This window comes from Chelon labrosus (assembly GCF_963514085.1).
Source record: "Chelon labrosus genome assembly, chromosome: 3".
In the NCBI taxonomy this organism is placed as follows: domain Eukaryota; kingdom Metazoa; phylum Chordata; class Actinopteri; order Mugiliformes; family Mugilidae; genus Chelon; species Chelon labrosus.
In genome coordinates, this window is record NC_140339.1 from 14,419,840 (window position 1) to 14,433,457 (window position 13,618).

General features: G+C 42.8%; 1 protein-coding gene across 1 annotated transcript in view; it reads left to right on the forward strand.

Moving 5' to 3' along the window:
* ntrk3b (neurotrophic tyrosine kinase, receptor, type 3b) overlaps positions 1–13,618 on the forward strand; it is a gene marked incomplete at its 5' end in the record, with an annotated part of 190,479 nt that overhangs the window by 146,113 nt on the left and 30,748 nt on the right. Inside the window, one exon of the mRNA XM_084541455.1 lies at positions 7,017–7,205. Within this exon, the coding sequence (XP_084397581.1) occupies positions 7,017–7,205 (189 nt within the window). The remainder of the gene's footprint in view (positions 1–7,016; positions 7,206–13,618) is intronic.

A 13,618-nucleotide genomic window follows, 5' to 3' on the forward strand; every position in this document is an offset into this window, starting at 1 on the left:
AGCAATCACACTCTGCACAATTTATTCCACACCACAGGGAAAACGCCGCAGAGCCACCCGTTGCCTTTTTCTTTTCTTTTTTTTTTCCTCCTGTCCTGAGAATCACCTTCAACACTCCTTTTCGTTTGCAGGGAAACCGAGACACAAACAATCAGGTGGCTCCAGACAAACATCCCTGCTGGGTTTCACTCTGGTTTGGTATATTTGCAAAAGTAATTGCCATAATAAAAACACACTGACAAGACAAATTAAAACTGGAATTCAGCAGGTGAGACCAAAAAATGTCTTGAAAGCTCCTGCAGCAGAGAATGTGAAGAAATAATGGGGGGCAGACATATTAATGACATCTAGAGTCAAAAAATTTGGGGAATGAAAGAAAGTATTCGACCTGGTTAATATGATCCAGTCCCGGAGATACACCACCAGCAGTGCCATGGCTGTTACATCTAGCCTGTGGCGTATGTGACGTAAACAAACAGTAAAAACAATAGTTAAAGGTTAATGCTGGTCACATTCAATATTTGAATCCCTTGAAAGGGTCAATACAAAAAGGGTGTTAGTTCATCTCACAGTTAGTCCATCCCTAAGCTCAAACAGAGGTAAATGGAACATTTTTTACAGGCTATTTTCATCCGCAAATTAATAGAAGTATTTTGGCCACAGGACAGTGTGAGTAGAATTTACTCAGAGGAAACCACAATGGTTAGGTATGTCAACTGTGAAATGGTTGATTTGTTTTATTGTAGATTCTGGGCAGCAGTGGATTTCTGTGACAGATGAATAAGCTATATTAAGTTGTCACTACACTGACAATTTGGATTTGTAGAATAACAAGCATCATTGGTTTTGGTCTTTTCATTGGATTTGTGGACATATAAACATACCCAAACATACCCTTCAAACAATCAGATTAAGACAAGCTGCATGCAAGGAAAGTATTATTGTTTTTTTATCTCAAAATCTAACCCTAACCCTGACATCTGTGCGTGACGTCCAGCTGAAACTCATATGAATAGGATGTGGCAATGACCAGATGCTCACCTGGTGGATATATAACATAACTAAAATAAAACTTCTCAAAAAAATGGACACTTGAACATACATCAGTGTTATATCAACTACCAGAAACTACAGAAGCCATCCTCAAAAAAAGATTTATTTAACATATATTTTAGTGTTGTAGTTTGGCCCAAATTCCATCCACTGACATGGAGGAGGTGGAGTTTATGGCCTATACTGCAGCCAGCCACTAGGTGTAGCTCCACATGTTTTGGGTTTACTTTTGAGGAGCTGTCATGGCGTCCACTTTTTATACAGTCTATGGTTAAAATCACCCATGATGGAAAAAGTTAGAGTTCCAGCTGATTGCTCGTACCTGTATGTGTTATAGAGTCGAGTATACTTGTAATGTTGTTGGATGATTCTTAGGATGAAAGACGTGTCTGGCTGCCTGGATCTGTTATTTATGACAGTTACGCTGATGAAAACCAGAGCATAGAGTTGTGAAATTTCCTTTGAGATGTTGTCAGGTTGCTGTCCTGTCTAAAAACTGATTTGACCAGTCTGACATTGAAGACATTCACATGTGTAACTACACAATCTTCCAACAAAATCTGTTAGCGACACTGATTGCTATGAGTAAAAATACTTTTCAGCAGTGGCAGTAAATACTCAAAGTGGGCAGATGAAGTTGCTGCAACGGTATTTGTAGACTTCTGATGAGCTGTTGGACAAGTCGTCATCACTGGATGAAGTGGAAAGAAGAAAAACTTGTCAGTGAATGTTTGCAGCATACTTTTCTGTGCAGGTTTATGGAAGTTTGATCGCCTAATTCGCGTTCCGTTTTGGTTTATGCTCCTGAATGTTCATGTCTATTACAGACCATATGCTGTCTTAAAATCTCTGGCATTTTTACAGCCCCAAGTCTGGAAGTTAGTGTGATACATCACACATGCACACGCACACAAACACGAAAACGAATAAAACAATCCTCACGATGCAAATGTGTTAAAACTGCAGCAGCTGTTATATTCTTTGCTCATACGTGCCAGCGTTAACTGCCTACGCTGTTATAGCTTTCCTCGCCTACAGGTGGTGCAGATGAGCAGGTCTGCCATGACCAAAGAGCTCCCCCAAATGGTTAATTTGTGGTGTGCGAATTGTCTGTGAGCTTTCATGAGACCATGAGGTGCAATAAAAAAAAAAAGTTTCTATCACACTAGCAGGGATTTTTTTTAGCCTTGTTAAAAAGATTTGGAGTTAGGTTTGGTAATTATACTTACAAGGTGATAAAGCCTGGGGATGAAAGCCTGCTTGTGGTTGAAAGGTGCATAGTTCAAAGGTGTGACTAGTCTTTAAATTCATCAGTGACTCCAAGCACTAGGACAATACCTTAATTTACAAATCCATTTTAAAACCCAGAAAAGGGTGTGCTGTTCCTTGAGGCAAACTTAGATCGACTTCTCTAAGAGACTGATGATGCAACTGGCAGTCGTAGTCAACTGATTTGTCTGAATTAGCTAATGTTACTGTGATGGGTACCTTACATGAACATGAAGCATTTGCTGCACCGCCACGAGCTGAGATTGCGGGACATTGCAGTGAAAGGAACATAGAGTAACGTGGACGGGAGTGACACGTCTCCAGGAGAATCATGGATAATTCTTAGCAGGACTGACACATTGAAGAAAAAAATGAAGAATGATGCTAGCTGGAGAAACACGTTGGCTGCCAAAAGATGGAAGGATGTGAGGGATGAGATTTCACTCATGTTCAAACGAGTGCATGCCACAGTGATCAAAGACTTTTCCAGTAGAACTCCCAGGACTCGCTGCTGTCTGCTGCTCTGAACATGTTTCCTTTTGCCACCACTGCTGTGCCCTTTAATGATCCATTAGATTTTTGCCAATGTCATATGCAAAAATTATAAACTCTTGGCCATTGCACAACACCTTCATGGGGGTGTCTATTCAAGAGGAAGAGCTGTCTTCAGTGACAAGAAAAAGCAAGAAGTACTGAAATGGATGGTGTGTCCCCTGCAGAGCTCTGATCTCAACATCATGTAGTCGGTCTGGGAGCCCAGGAAAAGACAGAAGACACTAAGACTGCCTAGATATACAAGAAAACTACCACTGTGGCAAGGACGCTTGGAACAAGAAGTGTAATAACGCATCCTCCTTTAACTTTTGACAAGTCCTGTAGGTGAGGGAACAGACGTACAGAAGGTCCAGGATGTCAACGGTCCAAAGGTGAACAGGCATGTGCAGGCAGGATGGAATGAGCGGAGAAAGGTGTCAGGTGGATTGTGTGATACAAGAGTAGAGGAAAAGACAGGAGGTAGCAGAGCTGAAGATATCGAGGTTTTCCTCTGGGCGTGACCAGGATCGATAGGATCAGGAATACATTAGAGGGACGGCCCATGTGAGATGTTCTGGGGATGAAGTTAGAGAGGCCAGGTTTAGATGGTTTGGACGAGTCCAGAGGAGGGATAGGGAATATGTTGGTTGAAGAAGGATGCTGAGGGTCGAGCTAGGAAGAGAACAGGTGAAAGGAAAAGAAGAAGACTGTAGGTAAGGTGAGAGGGGAACCTTACTTGAAATCATTGACAGCCTGTACATTCCCAATAGTTTGGCTTTCACTCACATTTCAAAGACATGTACGTCAAGTTAATTGGTGATTCTAAATTGCCAGTAGATGTGCAGTTGAGTTCTGTTTCTCTCTCTGTGTTAGCCCTGTGGGGCACCCATTGGCAGCTGGGATAGGCTTCAGACCTCCGTGAACCTCTGCACAACAAGCGGTTATAGATAATGGTTGAATAATTTACGAACATGAGTTGTGTTATTAGTTGTAACATTTAGTAGGACAGAGATATGTCAAGAGTAGGAAGAGAGGAATAAAAACACTGGGGTAAAAACCCACCTAGTGTCCTTAGTCAAGGTCTGAATCAGACCTTGCAGCCTGCCACAGTGCACGGCTGTATCTTCCTGCTGGATGGATTCGCAGGGAAGGTGGGACATGAAAAGAATGGAAAAATACTTGAAAGTTGGCTCATTTCATTTTCCAGTTCTCCTGAATAAATCAAAGTTGGTTTAATAGAGAGGAACTTTACTCTCGGATAGACGTTTCGGGAGGGGGGTAAAAGTGTCCAGAGATGAATTCCATTCTGTGCACAGGCAACGTCTCAGATGATAAAACCCCTCTCAGATGCCGTTGGGGCTTTTCATCACTCAGGTAACATAAATGAAATTTTTAGGATGTTCTCAAGTCAAGAAGTCCAATTTCCTCCTCACTCTTCAGAAAACCTTCATCTCCCAAGGAATCAAGTGGGAGTTTTTTTGTGTAGATTTTAACGCTGAGGTCTGGAGCGAGGCCAGGTGTTCCCTGAGGCCTCATCGATCTGGCACCGGAGTCTGATCAGATGGGTTTTTATTCCATTTCGTATTGAATTAAAAAGAGACAGCGCAGCCACATCATTCTCGAGACGTATCTTTTCTCCTTTTTAAAGACTTCTGCTCCTGAATCTTAATGATTTTTTTAGGTAATGATTTGATTTCAAGTGCAGTGATGTTTGAAGGTTTATACTGCCGTGCAGCACAGACAGTCAGAGGCATCAGCAGAGATTTCGAGCTGTAGTGTGCCACCTGTCCCCAGTGGCTGTGCAGGTAGTCGCCCGGTGAAGACCTGTGCTCTGCCGTGCACATCTCTCTAATAAGGCAGGCGCTCGGGTATGAAAACCTTTCAATGAGAGTAAATGTTGTGAATAAATTGTTGCTCACACGTGTCACTTCACCCCCCCCCCGCCCCCCCGCCCCCGCATCTGAGGGTCTATAATTTGATATGACTGGGTCTTGATTACTATTTACAGTTGTCAAGGTAAGCAAAAGACTCAACATGGTGGGTAAACAGACTCAGTGTCACCGCTCTACTGAATCAGCCACTGTTGACTTTATATCTACTCGCTGGTTCCCATCCCCTCCCTCCTCCGTTCCTCACTCCCCCATGAAGATGGCTGTTGTCAGAGCTCTGCGTTGCTTCTGACACAGCACTGATAGAACAGCAAACTGGATCACACTGGTTGACAGTAAGTCACATCAGGGTCTTCCTTTGAATTTTGATTAAAGAAAGGAAATTATGCCTGGCGTTGGCAGGAATGTGTTCTATGACACTATAAATTCAACCAGCCTCCCCTGGCTCCGCCAGTGTGATCATTTCCTTTTTCCTACACTCGTGCTCAACAAAAGTCAGTAATCAAGCAATCACCGTTCATTGCTTTCACAATATTCAGTGGCCTGTTATCACCAACTCTGTCTCCTAGATAGTCCCGTTTCTCGTGCAGCTGAATTGCAACAGCCATTTTAAAAGAAACACAACTGGAACGTTTGCAATCATTATTTTAAAATTGCTTCTTTGGCAAGTTGCAAATACGTTCATACCAAACATAGTAGTGTGACATACACCGATTGTTTTCCAACTTTTGCAGTATTCATTAATAATTGCGTGCTCCTGGTTTGTTCTTAGGTAAGAATGGCCCAGACCACAATAACGCCAGCATGCACCAAAGCTTACTTGCTTTTTGTGTTGTGAAATATTAATAATGCTGAAAAAGAAAAGAAGAGAAAGTCAATAATCCTTAATTCAAACTGTATTTCTGATGTTTCTTCTACATGAACCACAGACCTTAAAATGTTACTGACACTGACGGCGAGAACCAGCAGCTATTCGATATATTACATGTACATTAGCGCTGATAAACACCATTCTACAATGAATCTGTTAAAATGTTTTGGGTCATCGGTGCAGCAGTCTGAATCTGATGTGAGAGTTAATCACTCAGTCGTCCACGCCGTCCCCTCCTGCTGGGTCCAGATGCAAGCTTCATTCATTCGAAAAGAAGCTTGCATCCCAATCCAGCCAGCGGTTTGAACTCACCATTTTTACATGCTATTGTGAGCATGCTTCACATTGTATTATCAAGACACATAATACAAAACAGCGAATTATACTGCGATTTGGCATGTTGTTCATAGTCACAGGGGTTCACAGCTCATTTCCCTCCAGTTTACTCTCCAGTTGTTAACCCTGCAGGGGTCGGAGGCTTGTTTCCCAGGGGCGTTGCCAGAGAGAACTTGTGCGTAGAAGACAGGGTTAACTTTTATCAGTAGCTCTTCGATGAAAGCATGCACCTCTTATCTGATCGTTAACAATGTTTTATTGATAGGAGATGAATGATGTGTAGGAAGTTGTTGCATTCAGGTGCATGGTGAATTAATGATGGAATCAATAGTCATTTGATAGTGCACGTTTGAGTCTTACCACTTTATCATGTATGTTAAATCGAATAAAGTAAAAGAGAAAACTTGGGAAAGACTAGATGTGTTCAAATATCTTTTGAAACCATAAAACATACAGCACCTTATTTCATTTTCCATTTAAGCTCCCTTATGTTTCTAAAACCATTTCTTTTTTACCAATTCTCAGTTGTCTGAATGTTTCTACATAACAAGATTAGAGTAATCACAGTAGTACTGTGCATGTAAGCCATGGAATTACATCTATTTTTGTGACTTTTTTTTTCTGTTCCATTTTTATTCTGCTTCCTTCCTTTCTTGTGCGAAACTTCTGTATATCCAAGCCAGGAAAATGATAATTGGCTTCATATCCACATCCTGATTCTAAATTGGACTGTACTGTAATTTTAGTGCGTTTACTGTACCGTAACCGAAACTTATTCTCACTGGCCTGTTGCTGTAAGCTGAAAACAAACCACCCACTTCCCCAGCAGTTGCCCATATGTTACTTGACGAAGCTGACTCAACATAGAAAAAAAAAAAAAATTTTTTTTTAGCAATTTGAATTTCTTTTATTAAAAATACTGCAATTTCAGAAACCCAGTCCCCACGCAGAAAAATACAGAAAATATAAAGTAAAGTAAACATATTTAATTTGTCGTTTTCGATACCTCAGTAAGTCAGGTGTCAAACAGTAAGGTGAATCATTGCTCTTGTGTCTCATTCCAGGCCCAGTAGCTGTGATAAGTGGTGAGGAAGACTCTGCCAGCCCCCTCCATCATGTCAACCATGGGATTATTACCCCCTGTACTCTGGATGCGGGTCCTGACGCGGTTGTCATAGGGATGACTCGTATTCCCGTGGTGGAGAATCCTCAGTACTTCAGGCATGGACACAACTGCAACAAGCCAACCACCCGTAAGTCCTTGCTGTTAATCTGACGGCCATGTAACACGCCAGTCCCGTGTCTGAATAAATACCCTTTGATTTCGGTTTTCTTTCGTATAACGTGTGGTATCGATTGAGATAGCTCGGGAAGTGGCGGTAAAGAGCTGCAAATTATCCACACGTATGACTCAGATGTGAAAGGTTTGACTGCAAAGAGCACTTTATTGGATTTTTTTGAATAACAAAAAACCCGACAACCAAATGAAACCAAAAAGGGTTACGTTCTCTCAGAGCTAGTTGTCAAGACAGGCTTTCTGGCCTTGTAGGCAATCAAATGTGTTCATAAAAATCCAACAAATGGTCGATACATAATCCAATGCTGGAAAGGTGCAGCGGGAGTGGAGTTCCTGACTCTATTCAACCGTCCCACATGTAAGACATGACCCCTTCTTTAGTTTTCATACTGTACATCACATGTACCATGACACTGAGGTCTGGACCTCTTCCTGTAGCAGCCTTGACTTGTCTGAATAAAAGCCATTAGGAAGGCTGGTTCTTTCTCTTTCTATTCCTGAAAATGGCTTGTGTTAGTGCTCTTTCATGACATTTTTTTAATACGCAATATGTGACCCTTTCCCTTTTGGAAATAAAAAGGGACCCCTGAACCCTGTTCCAGCAGAAGGCTAATTATAATACAGCTGCAAGGAGTGATAGAGAAAAGTTATATATCATAAAGGAAAGTGTAACATCTGGTCAGAGATCTGGATATCAAACACCTTCTTTAAAAGGCTCTTTCAGACCATTGCATATCTGATGTGTTCAGCTGTTTGTCCTTGCAATGAGAAGCTCTGTGGCCCCTGGGACAAAAGTATAATTTAGAGTCATCTACAGAGTCGGCGTGATCATACAGTCTTAGCATCTGGTAGCACCACAGTGCGAGGCTCTTCATATAGGATCCGTTTAGACAAACACAACCTTCTGCATGCGAGCTACTGGTGTTCAGATACCGCTCTCCCCAAATCACCCACTCTCCCTTGGGACTCATGTTCCAGGTTGGGGAAAGACAGGACCACTTTAAGGCCTAATTACTCACAATTACATCGACTGCTCATGAGAATCAGCAGAAAACAACTGTGCCAGCAGCCAGCCGCAGCCTGGCACCTGCTGCTTTCATTCCAGGCGATACCAGTCAAAACAACCAGACTTAAGGACAAGCTCTGCCCGCCTGTCTGAACGGCAGACAGAAATCACATGTTGGCTCGGTTTCAAAATGGTCGCCGGTCTGGCTGAAGACGTTGACTCCTGAGCTGTAGCCAATGAGAAAGGAGGAAATCCCATTTAGAGGTGATAAATAAATGACGGGCCTTATGTATTATGAATTGCATGAATTGTTAATGGCCAGCCAGTGACTGATTTATAACACCTCATGCCTCGCACAGAAGATCTGATTGTGACCTAATGAATAAATGACAGTGGGCACAAATGAAACTTTCTCCCGATCACTGTGCACCTGGAACTGAAAGTCAGACCATGAACATATATGCAACATGACCGCTTCGACTTAGGCTTGGCTGAATGTTCTTCCTCTCTGAGCGCAGTACCCATTGTCCTTTTTTTAGATTTAATTCTACGTGAGTGTATAAAAAAAAAAAAAAAAAAAGGAAACCGTAGCAAATGAACCCTGAATTCATCACAAGGTCATAATGGCCACTGCTATCTGCCATCGGCTAGGAAAACAAAATGGATCTGAACGGCTGCTGCCTCTGCCGATCATTCTCTGAATATGAATGCGTACTTTACCCTCAGGGCATGCACGCAGGGAAAGGAAATGCCTCTGTGTATCCATGTGCAGGATGTGTGTAGGTGGACGGCAGTGAAAATGAATCTGTGAGCGTACAGTATGTGGATGTGGGCACACTATTAGTGTGGCTTGTAGGTACAAGGAATTTGCCGATATATCTTCTCAGCGGTCCCTTGGGTGACTTCCCGGGGCCCCCTGGGTGCCTATTGTCTTCCTGGCCTTGATCAGACTCATTGTTCTGCAGCTTCACGTGTCAACCCAAGAGCCGCCCTCATCTCAGATACAGTATGGCTGCTTTATTGGTGCCTGGCCACTAATCCATAATGTATTCATTCATTTACTTGAAAGCTTCTTATCCGGGAGAATAGCTTGCTGCCAGCGCGTCTCTCTCTCTCCCTCTCTTACTCACACACACACACACACACACACACTCACCTCGGTCTCGCAGCGGTGACACCGGCTCACACGTACATAAATTTAAATACACCCACACTTCTCCGCACCGGTGTCCATCAGGAGTTCACTAATGTGATGGTCAGTCCCAGCCTTCCTCCACCATGTCTCCTCTGGGAAATTTATGGCGCCCCTTGCCGTTACGCCGCGTGCATTTTTAAATCAGCCCTAACACTGCCAACAAGGAAGGGGAACAAACTGTGGCTGCTGCTGCTGCTGCCGCTGTCTGCCATGCTGTTAAAACAGCTGCATGTGATGAGAAATCGCCTGCTGCAGAGCTCACACCAGTGATTCTAGTGTGCCCTTACCGGATGTATTATTCATGAGTGTTTGATTTACAAGTCGAACCACGCTAAAGGATATAATATATTGGTACCACTGGTTAAATAGTTTTAGTCGCATAAAACAGAGCACGCTGTTTGGGCTGCGGCATCTGAAATCTGCAGAAGTGCTGCGTTTATCCCCTCGCTGCAGGAGAGAACTTGGAAAAAAAACACAAATATCATCCCATTATAGTTGCCCTCTAGATGAACCCGCGACCTGCACGCATGCAGTTCATCAAGAGGAGATGTTGTAGCATGACTCTCATTCTAATGCCGGTTTAAAAACACAAAGCGCCGTCGTGCGATAAGTTCATCTTTTCCGGTTGAACTGGCGGCCTCGACTTTTGCTGCGGTGAACAGGCGAGCCATGGCTGATGAGGACGTTGGTGGAGATCTGTCCCCTTTTTTTTTTTTGTCACCAGAAAAGCCGAAGAAGGACAATCCTGGGGAAACGTAGCCGCATTAGTGAGATAAAGGCAGAAAAGGCAAAGGACAATTCTTTAGCCTAATGACAGATCCGTATCTACTCGGATCCACTGTCTCCCAGCAAGTGGCTTTGTTTTATCACTCAGCTTGCTATTTTAATTACGGATTTGTCACAGCCACTGGCCAAAATTAGACAATAGCTTTTGATGTTAGAGTATAGCGCATAGCCTTTCATTATATCCATGTTATTAGGGATATCACTTGTGGGTATGGCTCGGACAAACCTCCTCTCTGCCCCCTTTTGCTTTTGGTGTAACAGAGACATAATTATGCTCAAGGTGATGTTTTTGAAGATTAAAATGTTCCCAGCAGAGACAAGGAGTGACTAATTTGCCAGCTTGAAAGCTCGGCAATGAATAGAAATGCAGAGCAGATTGATTGAAAGGCAGTTATCATGTTCCAAGGCTATGATTCCATGAATTATAGTTTGAAGCAGGAACAACCCCGTAGGCTAGGCAATTGTGAATTCAAGCAACCTACTTTAGTTTGCTTCCCAAGAAGCCCGAGATGAGCCCGGGAAAAGAGCAAAGTAGAAACTTCACACTGGAAAAAGCTCTAAAATGGTGCTTGTTCATGCCAGGTGGAGTCCTGTGAAAACGATCCAGTCAGACTCAAACCACATTCACATTAGTTAAACATCCCATCAGACTAACATCCAGGTTTTGGCAGTAAAAAGCCAAACGAGCAAAAACAATCTGGAGTTCCTGGCACCCACTAAGTTTAAATTAAGACTCTCTGCATATAGTATTATTGTGAGAGCGTGTGATTTGCAGCAACACCAATTTGTTTGCGGTGTTAACACGGGGAGCAAAGAACTGAACACTTAAATCTAAGTAACACCAAAGTCTGACAGGTCACCGCCGTAATGAATAGTTCATTTCCAGCACGGAGGAGAATAAAACAAAAGCTAAAATATTCATGTTATGTTCGCAAACGTTCTTACATAAATGTACTTTTGTTTGCCTTTACAGAAACACGGTTATACAGTATGCCGTGTCCATGGCGACTAACGGCTCAGCGTGCATAGCCGACCTCATCTCCCCTCTCCTGTCAAATGGAACTAATCAAGACTTCTAAAGAAAGCAGCGAGTGGAAAGTACTCAGTGTTTAATGTTTAACCTGATGCTTTCAACTTCCTCGCCATACAAGTTGTTGTAGTGAACATAAGAAGTTATTTTTACTTCATTGTAGTGATTTTCAAGATCATGTACAAATCTCCATCCCGCTTGTCCTTCAACCAGTCCCATTTTTAGGATTGGATATCACTACGGATTGCCTTAATCTATTGGATTATCTTGCAATTAACCAAAGATGACTATAGAATTTGACTATTTATAGATTCACGAGATACCAGTTAATGTGATACATTGTCGGATAAGGCCGTCTTTCATCAATTTACGGGTAACTGGGAAACACTGAGAATGAATAGGGTTCAATGCTTGAACTAGTTAGACGCAACACGTGTCACTTCTGCGCGTGCGGTGGGTTTTTCTTTTTATTTTGACACAAATATCTGTAACCGTTTTCACTCAAACCGCAGCACTAAGCAGGCCCGCTGAGCACCCTGCGCTACGTGTCGCAGGAAGGTAGAAACCAAATGCAGGACGCATGCGAGGACGCGGGCAGGACAACAAAAGTCAATTTAATAACTTTACAGAGGAGGAGAACAAAAGGCGCTGCGAAGATGAAGCGGGATAAATCCAAGTGGAGTCCCACTAAAGAGTGATCCAACAGAGGCAAGACCCAATCCCAGGAAAAAAAAACAAAACAGAAGAAAACCAATAATCCTTAGAAAAGCCAAAAAATGATTAAAAAAAACTACAATAAAAATAAAAACAAAAGATAAAAACCAAATTAAAAAAAAAAAAAACATAAAAAAAAAGAGAAGGTACCCCAGTAATACATTGGGAAAATAAGAACAATAAACAAACATGAAATAAATAACTAATGGCTTATTTCATAGGTTTCTTTCTAATAACTTGTAGTACCATCAGAGTGACGTATGTCTGTGATGCATTCAGCCGTAGGCGTCGTACACACAAACGCCAACGTGTTCTCCAAGGCCAGGCAGGCAGCAGCGGCAGAAGACACACGGGCCGGCAGTCAGCCAGCTGCTGCAGGTTAGGGGTAGATACCCACTGAGAGTCAACAGTTAATGCTGGTGTTCATGTCACAGTTGCCCAATGATGCCAGCAGACACGGCCCCTGTGCCGCAGTGAATTTAATGGCGGTGAGCTGTTTGTATGCTATTAGCCGCTGGATGAGTGCCTCTCACCCAGCTATTAACATCCCGTAGTGCTTTTTTTCATAGGCAGACTAAACTACAGGTACAGCACCGTGATCTCAAAAAGATTATTACATGGTAAAAAAAAATAAAATAATAGAGGAGAGTAGAAAAGTTGGATTATTCTGGAAGTGAGTCGGAGCACGAGATTCGTTATTAACGTCAATAAATCGGTTTAGAGCATTAATCAGAGAATAGTCGTGAGCATTAATGAGATACTTGAGTTTTAATATGGTTTTAATGCGATTTAATTATAAGGTGAGTCGTTTTGTTCTTACAAGGATGTCCATAAGAATCAGCCTTTATGAGTGACATATAACTCCTGACCAAGATAATGAATGCAGAGAATTCATATGGTGTCTGAGTAGATTTGACTGAGCCACCGCTTCTCAATATTAAAGCATCCACCCTGCAAAAGACATGATGTCAATGACCAGGAGATCCACCTTTTATTCTGCCACCACACACACTCAGCACACTCAGGAAGGTGGCCAGGTGGAAAAAAATACTCATTCACTCACACAAACACACACACACACATAGCTGTGAGGTATAAACACACATCCATGACTGCACAATGCTGGCAGGTAGTCGGAGGGAAAAAAAAAAAAAAAACACCCTCAAACAGACACATGCATACTGACACTGGAGAAAGTTGGCAGGTAGCTGTGGTGAAATGCAAGCACATGCGTGCGCACGCACACACGCGGACATGGGTAGAACAGAACAAAGCCCTCCAAACATCTGTGCTCCCCCAGCAGCCTGACCTGACTAGCTGAGTAAATCTGCGTCGTCTCTCAGCCTCCGGGGAGAATGTTTGCTGGCATCGAGGCCTCAGGTGAGCTAGGACAAATGAATGATGCTGAGCTGCGGGATAGAGATTTAATCTCTGGGCTTTTCAGCGTGCCACTCCGGGTAAATAGGCTGCAGGATGCGGCTGGAGTCCGCCTGCAGAAGAAACTGAAGGTTAAAGTAACTTGTCCTTACCACCGTCAATAGGTGTGATCCATAATAGCGATGATAGTCATTGACTATTTTGTAACCGAGAAAAACAAGATATAAAATAATCAAGTTCAGGAAATAGGGAAGAGGGGAA